The 18,755-nt window shown below is 41.8% G+C and overlaps 4 protein-coding genes across 6 annotated transcripts in view; 3 read left to right on the plus strand and 1 right to left on the minus strand.

Annotated features, from left to right (window-relative positions):
* The window catches only part of LOC111670478 (adenylate cyclase type 1-like), a 36,957-nt gene extending 31,214 nt beyond the window's left edge, over positions 1 to 5,743 (plus strand). The window contains 10 exon segments of the mRNA XM_023427200.2: positions 283 to 372; positions 550 to 812; positions 1,712 to 1,838; positions 2,296 to 2,457; positions 2,559 to 2,705; positions 2,791 to 2,889; positions 3,002 to 3,116; positions 3,218 to 3,342; positions 3,621 to 3,966; positions 3,969 to 5,743. Coding sequence (XP_023282968.2) covers positions 283 to 372; positions 550 to 812; positions 1,712 to 1,838; positions 2,296 to 2,457; positions 2,559 to 2,705; positions 2,791 to 2,889; positions 3,002 to 3,116; positions 3,218 to 3,342; positions 3,621 to 3,966; positions 3,969 to 4,027 — 1,533 coding nt within the window. The 3' untranslated portion in view covers positions 4,028 to 5,743.
* Positions 5,744 to 7,291: 1,548 nt separating this feature from the next.
* LOC111670480 (uncharacterized) lies at positions 7,292 to 9,683 on the plus strand. 2 transcript variants are annotated; one of them, XM_023427204.1, is made up of 5 exons: positions 7,292 to 7,375; positions 7,516 to 7,893; positions 7,978 to 8,073; positions 8,188 to 8,305; positions 9,618 to 9,683. In XM_023427204.1, the coding sequence occupies exons 1-4, from the start codon at positions 7,307 to 7,309 to the stop codon at positions 8,281 to 8,283; spliced, it is 639 nt and encodes a 212-aa protein (XP_023282972.1). In that variant the 5' UTR covers positions 7,292 to 7,306; the 3' UTR covers positions 8,284 to 8,305; positions 9,618 to 9,683. The 2 variants fall into 2 exon arrangements, with proteins under 2 accessions (XP_023282972.1, XP_087035695.1); XM_087179569.1 differs by having other exon boundaries at positions 7,373 to 7,893.
* A 900-nt stretch (positions 9,684 to 10,583) lies between these two features.
* On the plus strand, positions 10,584 to 12,825 carry LOC111670479 (insulin-like growth factor-binding protein 1). Its single transcript, XM_023427202.2, has 4 exons — positions 10,584 to 11,018; positions 11,169 to 11,311; positions 11,476 to 11,604; positions 11,724 to 12,825. The coding sequence occupies exons 1-4, from the start codon at positions 10,676 to 10,678 to the stop codon at positions 11,847 to 11,849; spliced, it is 741 nt and encodes a 246-aa protein (XP_023282970.1). The 5' UTR covers positions 10,584 to 10,675; the 3' UTR covers positions 11,850 to 12,825.
* On the minus strand, positions 12,681 to 18,522 carry LOC111670503 (insulin-like growth factor-binding protein 3). Of its 2 annotated transcripts, none has more exons than XM_023427237.2 (4): positions 17,576 to 18,522; positions 16,682 to 16,929; positions 15,754 to 15,873; positions 12,681 to 13,955 (listed from the first exon to the last, which is right to left on the minus strand). In XM_023427237.2, the coding sequence occupies exons 1-4, from the start codon at positions 17,964 to 17,966 to the stop codon at positions 13,830 to 13,832; spliced, it is 885 nt and encodes a 294-aa protein (XP_023283005.1). In that variant the 5' UTR covers positions 17,967 to 18,522; the 3' UTR covers positions 12,681 to 13,829. The 2 variants fall into 2 exon arrangements, with proteins under 2 accessions (XP_023283005.1, XP_023283004.1); XM_023427236.2 differs by having other exon boundaries at positions 16,682 to 16,932; positions 17,576 to 18,510.
* Positions 18,523 to 18,755: the final 233 nt, after the last annotated feature.

The following is an 18,755-nucleotide window of genomic DNA, read 5'->3' on the forward strand; positions in this document are numbered from 1 at the left end:
CATGTTCTCCCTCTCTTTTTATCTCTGTTCTTGACTCACCTTACTTCCCTCATGCTGCCACTCTCTGTCTGCACATCAGTTTGCACAATCATTCAAGCCTTTTTTATTCATACTGTTCTTACAGCTATTAACACTTTGTCCTATTGTAATCTTGCCTTGTATGAACATATATAGTAATATATATGTGCAATGTAAATATTTATTTTCTTTTTAAAGTTCATTTAGTGTTTCCCTCATGCTGTCTGTCACCTTTATCTATATTTTCCTTGTCTTGTCTCTCAGTGTTTTCCAGGGTGCCTGACCATTCAGATTCGCACTGCTCTCTGTATTCTCATAGTGCTCTTAATCTACGCTGTGGCCCAGGCCTGTGTGGTAAGTGGGAAAGGAAACAATAAAAATGTCATCCGCCACCTTACTGGCCGACCAGTGAGAAAAATGTCGCCATATTTTGACTGTACTTGTAATTTCCTTTTGGTTTAAAAAGGGTATTCCCTACTTTAATATCCTACCATCTATATGCTCATGTATCTTCCTGTTTGTCTCTGACAGGTGGGCTGTATGCCCTGGTTGTGGGGTAGTGCCAACACCAACAGCTCCATCGTCATCATTGATGTGGACAGCGGCGCCAACCACACCATGGCGGAGCTGCCTTGTGATGGTGCCCGCTATGCCTTTCTTTCCTGTGTGGTGGGCACCCTCACCCTGGCACTTTTCCTGCGGATATCCTGGCTGCCGAAGATGGCGCTAATGCTCCTTCTGGGGGTGCTGTATGTCACCGTGTTGGAGCTCAGCGGCTTTCGCAAGACTGAAGGGTGAGGTTCACAACACAACACGACCGCCAACACCAGACACACACACATACACAATCACGCAAAACACTTTGGCTTGTTTGCACTTTTTTATGTCTGTCATTTCCTGAAGTTACATGACACACACATCCCATCAGAGCTCAAAGTGAGATCCAGTTATCATTGTGCATCATTCAAGGATCAGAGGCAGCGATCGGCTGTGAATGTCAAGCAGCGGCTTTGCTTTTGTTTGATGCATCAACTGAACAGATAACCAGGAGTTTAGAAGAGCATTTACTGTACATGTGCTGAGATGTAGGTGTGTGTGCGTGCGCACGTGCGCGCATGTATGTGTGTGTGTGTGTGTGTGTGTGTGTGTGTGTGTGTGTGTGTGTGTGTGTGTGGAGGAGTCTTTGCTTGTCTTCAGCCCACACACTCTTTCATTTTCCACCCTTTGAAGCAGCACATGTGCTCATTAGTTCCAAATCAGAAGCCTGACAGGACAATGTGGGCTGGGATGATGGGAGCGCGTAAGCTGTTTCAACCCAGTACCGAGGGGCCTGGCCAATTTTGTTTGAGCCCAGATCATAAATGTGCCCCTGAAAAATGATTATGTTGAATTTACTGAGGTTATTAAGATAAAAGATCTCTTTTGAAGAGCTAATATTGTTCAAATACAGTTAATGCAACAGTAAATGATATAATATTGTATGGCCTAGCACATTTAAGCTTTTTAATTCATAAGTTTCATTTAATGTTTTGTTTTCATGTTGGCCCTTCAAAAAATCATTGTTTTCATAATTTTACAAGTAAAATTTTACTCGTGATCTCTCTTGACACTGTGGGGGGTCCATTCTACCCGCCTGTGTAGTCTTCTGTGTGGTCCAGTGCAGTGCTGACTTGTGTGTCGGTCTCTTCCACAGTGGGGGGTCCTTCCACATCCGGGGCTATGAGCCCATCCTGTCTTTGTTGCTCTTTGTCAGTGCCCTGGCCCTCCACTCCAGGCAACTCGACCTCAAACTACGCCTGGACTTCCTATGGGCTGTGCAGGTCAGGAAGTGTGTGTATCTATGTGTCTGTGTATTTGAGAGAGGCTCAAATGTCATTATCGTAATGTAAGTTTTAATAGAAGTGTACTGTAGAAATGCTGCTATTACAGCTTATATCTACATATATACAGTATATACTGTATATGAACTATTGGGTTATGTATGGAGGATTTGTATTTATAGGCTACTGACTGTCTGTTCTTTGGCAAAAACAAGGGTGCTTGGTTTTATTTGACATCAGAAGTGTAAGAAAGGGACTATTTTGCATAATGGGCTTAAAATGTTGAGGCAAAAATTGAAATACCCAAGTCTATTGAAAATCCAACTATGCCACGGTCATAAGTCCATGTTGCGAGGCTCGTAAGGTTTTTTAGTGACCCCATGTGGTGAGAATGTGGAACAAGCTACAGTCCTAATGGCCGCCTCTGTATATTTTCTGTGTGGTTATGTGCTTTCAGGCGGAGGAGGAAAGGGATGGCATGGAGAAAGTCAAGCTGGACAACAGGAGGATTCTCTTCAACCTTCTGCCCGCACACGTGGCTCAACACTTCCTTATGTCAAACCCCAGGAACATGGTGAGCCTCGCTAATAGACAGGCAGGCAGACAGACAGAAAAACAGGTAGATTAAAAAGGCAGAAAACAAAAAAAAAAGAACATTAGAAAACATAAGAGGAGATATATTATACTTCCACACTGTATTCTTTCTTTTTTTTCTATTAGGATCTGTACTATCAGTCCTATGCACAAGTAGGTGTCCTGTTTGCCTCTATCCCAAACTTCAATGACTTCTACATCGAGCTGGACGGGAACAACATGGGAGTGGAGTGCCTCAGACTCCTGAATGAGATCATTGCTGACTTTGACGAGGTAAAATGCTGGATTTCTCTTTTTGGGACATTCAGTTTGGTTTGCATTGTAGCTTTGTGTGTTTATTTGAATCTATGTTTTGCAGCTCATGGATAAGGAGTGCTACAAAGACATAGAGAAAATCAAAACCATTGGCAGTACATACATGGCAGCTGTGGGCCTTGTCCCCACCATTGGTACCAAGGTGGCATGTCATTTTGTGTTTCTGTGTGTGTTTCCGTTTGCACGTTAATGGATGCGGGACATTTTGATGAAGAGAATAGATACTAACTGATCAATGCGCTTCCGCTCTTTAGGCCAAAAAATCTGTTTACGACCATCTTAGCACAATAGCAGACTACGCCATTGAGATGTTTGACGTTTTGGATGAAATCAACTATCAGTCATACAATGAGTTTGTCCTGAGAGTGGGTACGTGTAATTAAACGTATTTAAAATAATTACACAATAAATCAAAATGCTCAGTTTGAAATAGTTTTGTGTTCGTTTAACATTTCGACGTATTTGCACAGGTATCAACATTGGTCCAGTGGTTGCAGGGGTGATTGGTGCGCGGCGACCGCAGTATGACATCTGGGGGAACACAGTCAATGTGGCCAGTCGGATGGACAGCACTGGAGTGCCTGGAAAGATACAGGTACCCGAAGCGCCCTAAATTACAATCTATCTATCTATCCATCTATCCATCCACCCATCCATCCATCCACACACCTACCCACCCAATTTAAATGCAAGAAATACCCACAAGATATCACAATTAAAGTTACAGTTGCGGAAATTCACTTACTTTCTTTCTGAGGAGAGAAAATCAATATCAATTTCATGTCTATGTATTAAATACAGAGCTGGAGTCATGACATAGTTTTATAGCCTGGCTTGGCATAAAAACTGTATTTCCCTTTTTCTATTATTTAGGTAACTGAAGAAGTCTATCGCCTGCTGAATACCAACTATGACCTGGTGTGCCGTGGCAAAGTCAGCGTTAAGGGTAAAGGTGAGATGCTGACGTACTTCCTGGAAGGGAAGGTTCAGGGCGTGGGCACCGTAATCACTTCTTCAGTCATGCGTTCCGCCAGCTTGGCTCGTCGGATCCACTCCTGTGGGAAGACGAGCGTCCCGACCAACCTGGGCAGCGTCTCCTCTGCCGCCAGCCTGTTGGGCAGCACTGTTCAGATGAACACTGCCAACAGCAGCAACAGCCAAGCTACATGCCTGCCCTCGTCCTGCGTGCCCGCAGTGGGTGAGGAGGACGAGGAGGAGGATTACAGGTGACAGAGATTGAGATTGAGGCTGTGGCAGCTGTTGCGGATGTTGCAGTGTAGAGAGAAAGACAGGACTATTAACCTGAAAAAAGGAAAGAAAATCCTGGTTGGAGGCCTAGAGAAGACAGGGCTGTCCAGGTATTTCCTATAAATCATGAGCTACTGGCCAAACCCAGAACATGCTCATTCAGGATATGAACTTCCGGAGAAATGGCAGGGTGATGTGGACAATCATACTCGCTTTGAGGGATTTCTAAGACAAACACGGAGTGAAGAAGAACGATACCCGGAATCTCAGATCCTCTTTTAACATCTCTATACCAGATAATTAGATTTGTGGTGTTTCTGGGTTCCCTCAGATCCAGGTATTATAATGTGCATCTTCATTTTATATGTACTACATATTCCGTGTGCAGGGGATATGTGCATTGATATCCAGAAAAAGACTGATCATGCTATTGCTTTTGCACTGTCTTTCTGATTATGCCAAGGATACATTGTATTATTTACAGTGTAAAATGGTGTTGTTTCTTTTTTCTTTTCTTTTTTTTGGTGTATGTAAGCATGCATGTGTGTACTTGTGAGTGTGTATGCATGTATGGTTAACTCTGAATCGTAACGAAACAGCACAATTTTTTTGTTTTGTTTTTTTTTTACACTCGGAGCTCACTGGATGGAATAGGCTTTTTCTGAGACATATTTACAGTTAATAGTGCATGACTTTTTTAAGAGTTGACAGCCATAGTAACTCCTGTTGAAAGAAACCAAAGTATTGAGCTTTCCATAGATCTTTAGTTTTACCGCTTTTATTGCCTCACCATACAAGAGAAGAGAAAGGATGTGGCAGTAGGTTGGATATATTTGGCACATGTTAGTTTTTCAGACATCAGTAGACTTAAAGTGTCTTTTTTTTTTTAACCCAAAATAAGGTTTCCTGAATGTTCATATGCTGCCCCGATTCACAATGGTTTAATGTAATGCGACATGTGTTAAGTATACACACAGACACTGGTGTCTCTGAGTCTGAAGAGGCAGTAAAGGCAATGAAGGGAGCAGAGGAAGGTGTGGAAACCTAAAGAGCAGTTCTACTAGTACGGAGTGTGTGTGCTGCCATGGAAACTAGTTGATGCCAAAACTGGACCAATCACAAAGTATTAATGACAAATAAATCACTTAGAGGACCAATACACATCTATGTATGGTGCAAACATACGTGTAGACACCCGAAGGAGTCGAGGAATGCATTTATCCACACAGAGGAGAGCACATCCATGACTTAAGCACATGCAACAAGCACACAACCTCTACAAATGCACAGCCCAGTCCTTTACTCACAGCCTCTGCAAATGATACATGTACATAAATGTATTATCTTGGTGCAGTGTCTGACTACGTTACTGTACCCCAGAATTTTACCGCTGTAATGAAGCTACATTTTGAGTTTTCCTCAGAAACTATGAGCTTTAGCACGTCTCTCAGATACAGTCTCAGAAATGTGAGGCGCTTCAGATATCTTCAGATGTCAACTCTATCAGCGTTTAAAACTTTTACTTGATCTGCAAATGTGTAAATAACATCATGTTTCAAGTTTTTTGCCTTACTCAATAAGCTTACAGTGATTGCAACCTGCCTTTTTAGATATATTCACTTTGATATGCAGATCATACTTTTTGTAAATAGCCAAAAGCTGTAAACTATGTTGTATCTTGTACAGTGTAAAGTTGGGTTATTGAATATTTTGTAATAAAGACAATATTGATGTATAAAATATCACAAGGGTATGGCTGTGAAAGTTAATAAAAACGTAAACATTTTTGTCTACCAACACATAAAACAAGTAGTGTATGGGGGGGTGGGGGGGTGGAGGATTGTGGCTGTCAGTGAGCAACATGAGAATTACCAACCTGAAACACAATATTTACACCTCGTCCCCCTGCACAGCACCCCCTACACGGGTAACAAATATAACTTTTTATGGGCAGTTTTACCTCTTAGTTCCACTCTCTAAAATTTCATTTCTCACACCTTAGTTTATGGCTCTTAAAATAACAGTTTTCACTCTACACAGTAAAATATGACAGGTTTTATTATGCCTATTGATGTACGCCCACAGCTCATAGTCAGATGAACGTCACCATGTCACAACCACTGAGCAGAGGCCAAAATGTTTTCCCAGCTCTCATGTAGAGTTTGTCTGGAGTTCACTTAGTGAAACAGTTATGTAAACAAATGCCCGGCCAGCTCAACCATTTTCAGTATACTATAATGTTGGAATTATGTTTTGCTTTAGAATAAAACAGAAAAAATACTGGTCAGTTATTAATAATTTGCAGAGCCATGTGAATGTGTCCCAAAGGAGTTTACAGAAATTAAAAAAAAAAAAAGGAGTTGTTGTTATCACCGTCACCCCCTGACTCCAAACTAAAGTTGACATTAAGCAATGAAGGGAATCCAAGGTAAATGATGGTTCACAAACAACACTCCCCCTGGTGTCATCAGGGCTAAAAAGGGTCATGATGAGTGAATTAGGTCGTGGCATTCATTAATAATTACTTTTACATTAGGGTACACTTTAACAACCAAGAAAATATTTGAAAGTTTTGATAATGCTTGAATTCATGGATCTGTAATTCTACAATAATTTTAAGAGGAAGTGTGAGAGAACTCTGTGGAATTTGGTGCAAATTTTAGGGAAAACAGAGAAAGTCCTGAAACAGTTTTTTTGAGTTTATGAGCATTTGTGGATTCACAGAGGAATTTAAACCCAAGTCTCATAATGCATCTTCACCTGACCTGCGGTGCACTGACTTATATAGGTTGTGCCAGTTAATCGAAATGAATATGCCAGTATTGGAAGTGTACCAAGTTAACACTTACATTTTTTTTCTATAATTAGTACCAGTGTACATAGTATTTTACAGGATTTAAAAAATTTAAAAAATGCTAAGAAATTATTTAGAAATTACAGACCTTTAAATGGGTACTCCAGTCATTTTCAGATATCCTGAACTGCTCTAGAAACACTGCATGACAAGTTATTTATTTTTTACTTTGGAAATCTCCCTTCTGAGCCACAGAGCACATATACAACTGTTTTCACAGGGTAGTGACAAGTAAACTGAATTTCATAAATTGCTGGTGTCCCATTAAAATTAAATCATAACCATTTTAAAAGCTGCTTTTAATGGATAATTATGACAACACAGACATTTGATATTGTAGAGCCTTTGGGTCAGTTGACACTACTTTATTTTCCACTTCATGTTTGAAAAAGGAAAAAGTCACCACCTGTCATCAGTCTGCAATTAAGCCTCCACACCTGATGTGAATAATCAGTTGATGAAAACCTGCAGGATCTCCACATATCAAGCTCAGTCATCCAGCAAAATGGAGATTCAGCAGCAAAATGTAAGTTTAAATCCACAGTTGTTGTTTTTTTAGCTTTTATATAAAAGAAGTCTCAATTCAAAAATCTGAAAGTTCATTAAGCAGACTTATGTTAATTCTGTTTGTACTTCAAAATAACATTGATTTAAATGATGGAACAGAAGCTGTATCTGGCGGCCATCCAGGAAGAGTCAGAGCAAGAAGATGAAATCGGAGGAAGCAAAACAGGGGAAAATGAGGAGTATTCTCGGACTCAAGTGGGTGTGGACACAGAGGAGGTAATGACAGAAGATGAGAGTGAAGAAGAGGAAGACGATGTTCCGCTGAGGGTTCTCAGACCCAGGCGACTGTCTCGTTCTTCGAGCCAAGAGAGTTTTGTTCCGATGCCACCTGCTAACAATGACCAGGAAGAAACGCAGAATTCCTCAGTGTCAGACACGAGCTCACGCACAGAGGATTTCCGTGATGAAGCTACAACACCTGGGCAGCCAGAGGTAGAAAATGGGAAGCAGTCCAGTCGCAGGGAGCTGGCAATAAAGGTAAGCATTTTTCATCCCATATTTGACAACATGCATCTCAGATTTAAAAAAAAAAAAAAAAAAAAAGGATCTACTGTTTTTAAGATCTCCAAGATCAGATGGCAAAAACACACACCACCTAAACCATCAGTAAAGAAGAGGAGGACAAACGAGACGCGCCGCAAGGAACCATCAGTGGTTGTGAGTTTTGATTTTAAGAAATGTATGATTAATCCCCTTTTTATTTTTTATTTTTATTTGGATTATTATTTTTTGTTTGTTTGTTATTGATTGTTGTTTTTCACAAATGTCCAGAAAAATGTTTCCAAGGCGGACCCGCTTCCTCCGTGGCTGGTAGACCTGATGGTCAACATCGAAGAGGCAACAACACACCAACTGGTGGTTGAGTAACACTCATCACAGGCCTCACGAGGTGAGCGTGGAACATGTTGGGTACACCAAGCATTGACCTTGTTGAAGAATACTGAATGTAGAAGGAAAAAAACATACCATAATAAGAGCTGGCACTGCCAGAGAGTAAGGTCCATGTGCAATATTTATGTCAGTTTTGTTGTCATTAGCTGTGAAGTAACGAGTACAATAAGGCCTATAGGTTTCATAATGAGTTCACTGCATGATGAAAACATTTGTTCCATTCCTGTCAACATATTAGTTTTTTGTGCAATTTTATATTAAGAAAAAAAAAATCAATCTTTTATTTGACTATAATTCTGGCTTTTGTGTGTTGTTCTCTAACCCCATGTTAACCTCCCCATACATCAGACATACAGTAGCTTATGTGTAACTTAATAAATGTGGTTGTCAGCTTCAACCTGAACCAATTTACCTCAGTCCAAGTCGGTGTCTTTTGATTTAAATGTCCATGTAAAATACTCAGAGGCCAAAGCTCTCTCTGTAAAGTGCAGTCAAACATGTTGCCAGTTGTGTATTTAACTTTGAGAGAGCAATAGGGAAGAGGTTATCTTTATTGGGTGCAGCTTGTCTTTACCATTTGATATGTTGCCAGTCAAGATGTGGTGTGTTTTTTTTTTTTTTTTTTCTTTTGCTTTTTTTTTTTTTTGTCTATTTATTTCAATAAGAATAATTTTCGAACTAAATGGGGGAGGGAGGGGAGAGTGGTGTTTCGATTGTTTTTAGACCTATTTTGGGAGAATTTTCATGCTTGTCTAATGCTTTGTCACTATACACATAAAAGCAAAGAGTCGTAGCCAAATAGTTACTTAATACTTTACCATAAAGACCTCTTTTCCATTGGCTGAAGTATCCATGTCCTTTACTTAAGTAAAAGTAGACAATACATGTACAGCAGCAATCTAAAACCACTTCATTACAAGTAAAAGCTCTGCATTAAAATGTTTACTGTGAGAAGAGGGCTGTATTAACAAAATGTACTTAAACTATTAAACATGCTGTTATATACATTATGTATATTATAGATGTCAATATTTGCTCCTCAGATGTCATGAAGTAAAAGAATAAAGTAGTCAAGTAGAGTGCTGTACTTGGTGTCATTCTACCACTGCTCTATTTCAATCAATATACTGAATTATTTTTGTCATTCCAAAATCTTTTTCTGTATAGTTACTCCTAAAATGTTTAGTCTAAGTCCAAAAACATATGTTTTAACCTTCCTATCAAATAATTGTACAGTAGCCTATACACACAACCCGTACAATCATCTTATTTTTCATTGTGCGATAAACCAGAATCCTCACCTCCAACAGCATCCAGGACCTTGACTGACCCTGCAATATTCATCTCATCCTCATACACATGCTGGGGTTTATGGCAACTTATAGTGTAAATAATATTAAAAAATATTTGATTTAATCAAGATCACTTTATTGGTCTTTCTTGGTTCAAGTGTTATTACTGCAGGGGGGGGGGTTCTTTGTTGTTCACATGTTACATTTTCAGTCAGTGGGGTTGGATAACAGGACTTCTCTGTTCAGTTAAACAAAGATCTTACAAAATGGATCATATAGAGTCCACAGCAGAAGCAGTGTTGGTGTGTGTATATCACACATAGCCTGTGCCGAGGTATTTGCCGTTTGCCATAGATAATTATGACCAATACTACACCAAGGAAACAACTGGTTACTACCGTCTTTCTTCAGACAAACATGTTGTGATTCCAGCAGAGTGATTCATAATGTTAGGGTTATGCAATTTTAAAGGCGAACGATCTTGTTTATCTGTCTGCCTGATAAGAGGAACCTTCACCAAAGACACTACAGGGACAAATAGGGTTTTAGTGTCAAATCAAAATATCAGTTGGCATTACTTGACAAAATAAGTGTTTGACAACAGTAGACAGTTTTCCTAATCACCAGTCATTATCTCGTAGCCTATAACTCCTTGGATTATAGTATTCCTTTTGTGGATGTTATTTATTCTTCAGTGCTTCATTGATACGTTCTGTAAAGAGGAGTATTCATGTTTTCATAACCTCAAAGGTAAAGACAGATCAGTAATTTGGTCGTCCAAAAACAGGGTTGTTTTGATGTGGCTTTATGTTCCAAAGTCAATGTTGACAACAGACCTTGTGAACCTGGATCTACGCACGTCAAGCAGGGTCATCCACCGTTTACAGCAGCTTCGTCAAAACTATTTTATATCTATGGTCACTGTGTCAAACATTAACTCCACTGGAGGCCAGATCTCCATATAAATACTGCTGGTTTGCAGAAATCACTTTAGAAAGAAAACTCCAGTCTTACTGAGCAGTTCGCAGTAGCAAGTACAAAAGGAAGAGCATACAGTATTTATCTGAAGACCGGAGATGCCTGGATTATATGAGAAGACATTTGTGGCAGGAGTGGCTCTGGCTGTCTTAGTCATGGTGAGATCCTCCCCAGTGGTGGGACCGGAGCCAATCCGCTGTGCCCCCTGCACGCAGGAGAAACAGAACAACTGTCCTGCCATCCCGGCAGAGTGCAAGCAGGTGCTGAGGGAGCCTGGCTGCGGCTGCTGCATGGCCTGCGCTCTGGACAAAGGTGCATCCTGTGGAGTTCACACAGCCCACTGTGGTGAGGGTCTCCGCTGCACTGCCAGGCCGGGTGAGGCCAGACCTCTCCATGCTCTGACCAGGGGGCAAGGGGTCTGCACTGAAGACTTGGGCCAAGGTATTCTACTTTTTTCGAGGCTTACCTATGTCTTAGTTGTCAATATTTCCTACTGTCATGGTTATAAAATGCTTCACTTTAATTGCAAAGCAACACATACAATCTTACACAACAGGAAACATTTGAAACATATTTATTTTACTTCTACAGAGGAAACTGAAGGACTCCCTGACCACGGCTCCCTGCACTACCTGTTGGGCCTCAACCTTCCCTTTGACCACCATGACACTGCTGAGGGCCAAGAGAGCATCAAGGCCAAGGTCAACGCTATCCGCAACAAACTGGAACAACAGGTGAGGAGAAAACATGGACTCATGAAGATGATTCAACGAAATATACCTTCCTTCCACAAGAGGGAGCTCTTGGTTTTGAGGGACCATGGTTCCAGAGAGATAACTGGAGTTATAATATGTTGACGTGTGGGTGTAGTTCTCACTGTTTGTCTTTCTTTGTACAGGGACCCTGTCACATTGAACTGCACAACGCACTGGACATGATAGCCAGCTCTCAGCAGAAACTAGGAGAGAAGTTCACAACTTTCTACCTCCCCAACTGTGACAAGTACGGCTTCTACAAGCCCAAGCAGGTGGGAACTTGAGCATTTCAAAAAATAAAGATTGATTTAAACCTGTTGAAATAGATTCACCTGACACTACCGGTGAAGTTTGATTCATGTGGTTCCCCCCATCTCTGTGTCTCCTTCAGTGTGAGTCCTCTCTGGTTGGGCCGCCCGCTCGCTGCTGGTGTGTGTCTCCCTGGAATGGGAAGAAGATCCCAGGATCGAGCGACCTGCTGGGTGATTCAGAGTGTCATCAAGAAGTCACACACTGAGGGACAGACACGCTACCAATCTTAAACACACACACACACACAGAAGCACACAAACGCATACCGACAAAAGCAAACATGTTTCTTAACTTAATATCTACATGCAACCACCTGGTGAACTGACTTCCTTTTACAAAAACCCACTTATTCATTTTATTTACATGATGTATGTATCAAGACTTATTTATTCACTACTTGTATATTCTTCCTAGCATTAACCATTTGTCGTTTTTAGATTTTTTATATGTTTGCCTGTTTTTTTTTCAATTGTAAATAGGGCAACACTGTATACATTTGTGTTTCTGACTAAATAACTCCATTGCTCAAAACCACAGGTCCGCAGCTATGCCAAGCCCATTTCAGAGTCTTCAGGATCAGGTTTTTTTTTGTTTTTTTTTCTCATTCATTCAAAACTGGAGCTGTGCATGGTACGGAACAACACAGCCGCTCATTCATTCAACATGTTGACATTGTCTGAATGTATCTCCATTGGCGTTTCCTCAATGGGTATTGGGGGAAATACTTAAAGTGCCGCAAGTATGTGCACAGTGGCCAAGCACAAACATATCAGGACTCATCCAAGCCACCGTGAGGTTTAGGATGGGTTCTTCTGCATTTGTCTACCTCTACTAGTCTCTGCAGGTCCACAGGTTTAGCGGAGGGTTGCTGAGGGCTCTTCTCAGCTACACATTTCTCACCTTTTGTATTTGTCTAGAGGGTCACTGTGGTCTTTTTTTTTTTTTTGACCTATTTTAGCTTCTATTCTAGTATTTATTATGATTCACTTGTGTTTATGCTTCTGTTTGTTGTTGAGGTCATGTGCAGTGGACCCGATTTCTTTTTTTTTTTCTTTTTTTTTTTTTATGAATGCTATTTGCCAGGAATGCTGCTATGCCGTTATTAGTTTTGTTGAAACAATGTATATAGTCTCCTAATTCTGTTGATGTGTATCCAATTAAATATCATATTATATTCATCATGATCGGGTCATGTTTTAATGTATTTTTTCCCCACTCAGCTTCATACATGCTAAGAAAAAAAGAAAAATAACAATACCGGGATCATTTTATACTGCCTTTATTAAGTAAAAATAGACCTCTGAGGGTTGCATTGTACATGCAAACAGCATATTTACTTAAACCAAGGCAAGTGATGAAAATGATCACTGGCTACACAGAGATCAGAGATAACGGTTTGTGGCCTTGATCCCCCAAAAAAATTCAGCTTATGCAAAGTGACAACAAAACAGTAACAACCACGTTACAGATAACAGAAAATGTCCCTCTTGCTCTCTGTGGCGTGAGATCCAGCGTAAAAACTTTATGCACTGTAGTGTTTTGAGCTGCACAGTTCCAGTCCAACTGCCCTGAGGAGCAGGAAGCAACTGCAAAAAGTGGAATTTCATAGGAGTTCATCGTAAGGCACTGCATGCTTACTCTGAGAGACATATTCAGACATAACATACATCTTATGGTTGTCATGACCACACGCGACGTCTTTGATAACAAATCATCAAGCATACAAATTATTATTACACATCACAAGCGTGTACACATGTGCAATGCCACTTAATTGTGCGTAAATGAAGAGCACTCTCATCAACATTTGTGACAAGTACAAGGAAATGTCTCTGTGTCTTATAATCGGAATAAGGCCTCTGAGATAAATTCTTTGGAGTGTATCCTCCTCTCAGAAGCCGTCCAGGTCGGGTGAGGGACAAACAGCTTATAAAGTATCCATCCGTCGCAGAAAAGTACAGAGTGTATCTGCAACATGGAGGCTTTTTCCTCCTGGTACTCTTCCTCTGTTCCCTTTGCTCTGCCTCAGAAAAAAGGTCCCACAGGCAACAGATAGAAATAGCAAACATCCACATATCGGTTGAGCCATCTCTTGACCTCTCTCCCAATATCCTCAGTGTCTCCATTTGTTTACAATTCTTCTTGCTCTCACTCCCACCCTCCCTCCCTCCGTCCTGCTCCGCTCCTATTGGCTCTCGGAGTTGTAGTACTGGGCGTCTCCTCGCTCCTTCCCATCAAAACCTGGCAAAGGCTGCCCGTATTTGTCCACACACCAACAGAAGCCACGCTTTCTGCCTTTGGATGGACGGCACTGAAAGTGAAGGAAGGGACAAGGTGAAAGGGAGGGAAGAGAAATAGAAGGGGGGAGGAAAAAAAAAAAAAGCTGCTAAATGTGTAAATCCAAGTTGAATATGCAGCATTATGGGTAACAAGCCACTTTACTCAATGAAGTAGAACAGCAATAGTTAAGAGGTATTAATGGTCAGATTGTGCTGAGTCGACGCAGCCTTGGCTATCCAACACGCTGTGGTATTTTGAGCTGCTTTTATGGTCTACCTCCTGTTGCACACACATATAGAGACCTTTAAGGTAAACAGAAACCTGGTAAAATATTTGCTTAGTCCCGTTTGTGAACAACTGAGAACCAAGATCTATTTTCAGAAGCTGGTGGCCAGTACGAATCATCTGTTGCTGATTATACCCCACAGCTCCAAATTATGGGTACTACAAATGACTTACAGAGTCTGTGGAGCTACCCAAGGGCTGTTATTTTACTGCCAATTTTACTAAAGGTCAATCTCCACTCTAGTAAAACATGCAGCCATTCATTTCAAGGGCTAAAGCAACTGTGCTACTGCTCCACAGAGGAGTCAGAGCTGATCAGAGAGGGGGGGGGCATTCTTATTTAGTTCAATATTTCAGCGGTGTCTGAGTGAGAGCAAGCAGCACTCTCTCTCTCTATAAGGCCACTGTTGCTTGGGAAGTTTGGAAGGAGACGGTTCATTATGTGTTAAATTTTGAAAACAAAATGTCTTATCTCCACTACATTTTGTGAGGACAAAAATGTGCCATAACGGATTTAAAATTTCAGCTGCAAAACAAAAGTATCACAAACCATATGGTAGGGAAACTAATGTGGTCATCAAAAATTTAAGCCCAATTTACTTAAGAAAAGTGGATCTGCTCCTAGCATGAAGTCTGCCTTGGGTATATTTTTTTTCTCTAAAAAGACATTAACTGTTATTAAGAGCTGTAATAAGAGATGTTTTTGCTTAAAATCATGCAAACGTCCAAATTAAACTGACCAACATGAAATGTCTGCCACTCCTTCAGCGCCTGAGGGCTCAGCACGGTACACTAGGTCCATTCTACATAAACAAAGACAATGAGCCTGGCGTTGTGAGGCTGGTTATGAGATGATTGCAGGTCAAAGCGAACACTTCCATTAAGCAGGAGGGACTGCTATGTAATAAGAAAAGCTGCCTCGGTGATGCAGTGGCGCAGGAGCCCTAAGTGCCTCCATATGAATGCGTCAGAACCACTCATTTATTACAACCCGATCGTGGGTGAACCATGTGAGCGTGGGGATGGCTGCAGCTCTATTTCTGTGCCTGCTTCTCAAAAGTCCAGCAATTATGGGGCGAGCGCATCGGGTGCCGGTGGCCACCTTGACGTCTGTCTCCCTGGGAGGGTTCCCGTTAAACGGCCATCGTCCCAGCCGTCAACCCCACTGGGGTTTGGCCCCTGTGGTTCCTGTCTCCAGAGTCAGTGGCTAGGGTCTACCTCACTGGTGTGGTGGTGCAATGATGAGGCTCTAATAACTACCAATGAATACAGGAGGACAGCTACACATCTATAATTGGGCTGCAGGAGAACTAAAGTTTGAGTCACTAGACTTGAGCATTGAATCTTTATTAATGTATCCTGTAAAAAAAAAAAAAAAAAAAAAAAGGAAGTGCAGGTTTCATTTTTGCAGCTTTTAAACCTATTAAACAGGTTGAAAGTTTAGATCTATTAATAATGCGTAGCCTTTCATGAAATCGATGCATGAACCTATAATTATCCTGCAGTCAGTATCAAATGATGGTGCTTTGAATGTGCCGTTTTACCTGCTTTTTCTTATAGAAGCCCTTCTTGTCACAGTTTGGTATGCGGAAACCTCTGGGGTTGAGAATGTCTGTAATCTTGAGGCTGCTGAGAATGCTCTCAATCTCTCTCCGACAGGGACCCTACGGATGAGGGAACACATGAGAAGTTACTGCACTTTCCCCAGTACTTGAAATACTTTCATTTCCAGCTCAAACATGAAAGCTCTTCTGAAAATCTGAAAGCAAGCTGATGCCATTAGCTCAAGGTATTTCCTTCTGCAGCATGACTTTGACACAAATGTGATGGGGTTTGTAAATAAAGACGTTAACAAAGCTGGCTCACGCCGCATCACACATTGCTCTGCTGTAATACTTAAACAATGGTGGCTGCAATATGAAAAGAGGAGACGGATGAGAAATGTATTCATCTGACCGACTTGTAAGGGCTTAACAGTTTGCCAAAGCTGCTTAGAACTCTTACACTTTACACAAAGGATGGGGGATAAAGTGAATTCAAAGAGCTCAAAGAGGGAGCCAGAAGGCTTGTCCTCAAGTCCAAGTACTCCAGTCACTAATCAAAGCAGCCAGTCAAAGCCCATTACTAGTGTGTGCTCACTTCTCTGTCCAAAGAGAAGATCAAAATAGCAGCAGGGCTTCCCAACAGGCACTCACATAGGCCAATCCATCATTTGCTGGCTCTCAGTACGCCCGGCACGCGGACGCCTTGTGGCCAAACAACCGCCTGACCCAGGTCAGCCGCAGGGCCATCGTACCCGCTCGCTTCCGTGCCATTCTACTGCTCACGACGATGCCTGCCAACCGTCAGCACCGCTACCCAAAACATTTCATCACCCGCAGGGGGAGAAAAACACCAAAACACAGAGGAAGAGGAGAAAAACATTCCTCCAGTGTGCTCTGAAGACAGAAAAATATTGGTTGTGGTACTTACATACTCAGGCTCCTGTTTGGTTTCTAGAGAGAAGTTTTGTTGGTCTGTGATGAGTGGTCCCGGGAGCTCCTCCATTTTAAAGCTCTGGGTTCTCTTCTGCTGCTCCCGTCTCAGGACTTCTGACTTGGCAGAGGAGAAGAAAGGGTGAAGCGGAGGTCTCAGGGGTGCCATGGGTCTGTGGGTGCTGTACAAGATCTGAAGGCCTGAGCCGGTGGAATTCCGCTCTTCGTCCTGAGTGTCAACATTTTCTGCTGAAGGTTGAATAGAAACATGTGTTTACTCACAAAACAGTACACAAGGATATATGATCTTCCATTTAAGGCACTACATTTTCATATTGAGTCAAACGCATTTCACTTTTTAAGCTGGAGATTGGATTGAGGGACATGAGTGGTTCCATCTTTCAGCTTTGGCAGGAACTGAATAGAAATATGCAATAAGACTTCTATCACATTACAAATGTGTTTCTATATTAAACTTTGAATTCATTCAGTCCTCTTTTTGAGAGCACAGGCTAAATAGTTACACTATCTCAGGGCAGGATCCTAAAAATCAACTTTCAGTCTTAGGTAACTGATTCAGAGAGGTTCTCACCTTTCTGATTTTGTCCTTTTTTTTTTTTTTTTTCTCTACTAGAGGTCAAAAATCTTTCTTAAATGTGCTTCAACTTCTCTCATCCTGCACCCCTTCTTTCCATAAATGAAGAAAATGTAATGAGTGATGTCAGTTATTGACATCAGAGACAAAAAGTATCTCACTTCCCCTCTATGTCTTATCAACACAACTTGTGTCGTGATGAGAAGCGTTCAGATTCAGGAAGCTTACAAATAAAAGTCCGTAAAGTTATTGCACATTAATGTCCAGTGACTAAGTTGTCGATGGCGTGAGATTTACCTGACAGTTCATTGGCCGGAGGTGTTGGTCTGACGGCTACTCTCTTGTTTGTAGCGTTTGCACAGATCCCCCGTCCCTCCAGCAGAGCCTGCAGAGGTTTCGTCTCACCGGGCTGATGCTGACAAGTCAGTCCGGAGCCACATCTGCCGGTGTACACGCCGCACGGCTGACCGAAGCTCAGCGCGCAAGTCATGCAGCAGCCGCAGCCCGGTTCGCGGACTTTCTCGGCGCAGTCCTTGGGCAGAGGTTTGCACAAAAGCCGCGCTCCAACATCACATGGCTCGCATCTGATAACCGGTCCGACCGCACCTGACCTCCGGCTGAACGAGGCCAGGACAAAAGTCATGCAAAGTGCGCGAAAACAGGAATCCATTCCGGCGTCTGGGAGCATATGGTGTCAAAGTGAGGAAGCGCACTGTCCTGCTGCGGTGACTTTTCTCTGGGCAGCTTCTCTCTCATTCACATAAAGCCACTGGACAAAACATCTCAATATATAGACCCCAGTGACTGTAGTCACACCCCCGAATAGCTTGTGGTCTCCTGATGAATTGCCTCGACTCCGTTATTCCTTTTAAACCATCGGGGCAATACGCTGGGGCAATACGCAGACCACAAGATAACATTTACGGTATGGCTCTTTTAAGATTTATTTGAAATGACAAATTCAAGAAAAATGATTGACCAATATATTTTTACTTTACTTTTTTTTTTTTTTTTTTCCCCTTAGCTGTGGGGTTTAGTGAAGGTCTGGATATTCTACATATCCTTTAACATGTAATGCAGACCGTCAGGTTATTAGACACATTCTAGGAAATAATAATATAACCCATGAGAAATACCCACAGAAATTTTTTTAAATGTATCAGGTCTCAGTTAGAAGAGCCCACACACAGTAGATCCAAGCACCTGCAATGCGTGGATTCATTCGTTGGGGGGCGCCAACATGCGTGTGTGTCATTTTTCAATGATTCAGTGACACTTGCAGTGAACTTTGGGAGCCTAAATGGGCTCATCTGCCATATGTTTGTGCTTTTTCTATGTGTGTGTGTGTCTGTGTGTGTGTCTTTAGTGCTGGGCTGCACACAGGTGTGTTTATGTACAAGTGTTCACATACATGTTTGTATATGCGTGTGTGTGTGTCCACTGCTCTTGAGACCCAAGAGGCTCCTGCACATGACCC

This window comes from Seriola lalandi, unplaced genomic scaffold, assembly GCF_002814215.2.
Source record: "Seriola lalandi dorsalis isolate HSWRI2012SDOR001 ecotype SW California unplaced genomic scaffold, Sedor1 jcf7180002054855, whole genome shotgun sequence".
Classification (NCBI taxonomy): Eukaryota; Metazoa; Chordata; class Actinopteri; order Carangiformes; family Carangidae; genus Seriola; species Seriola lalandi.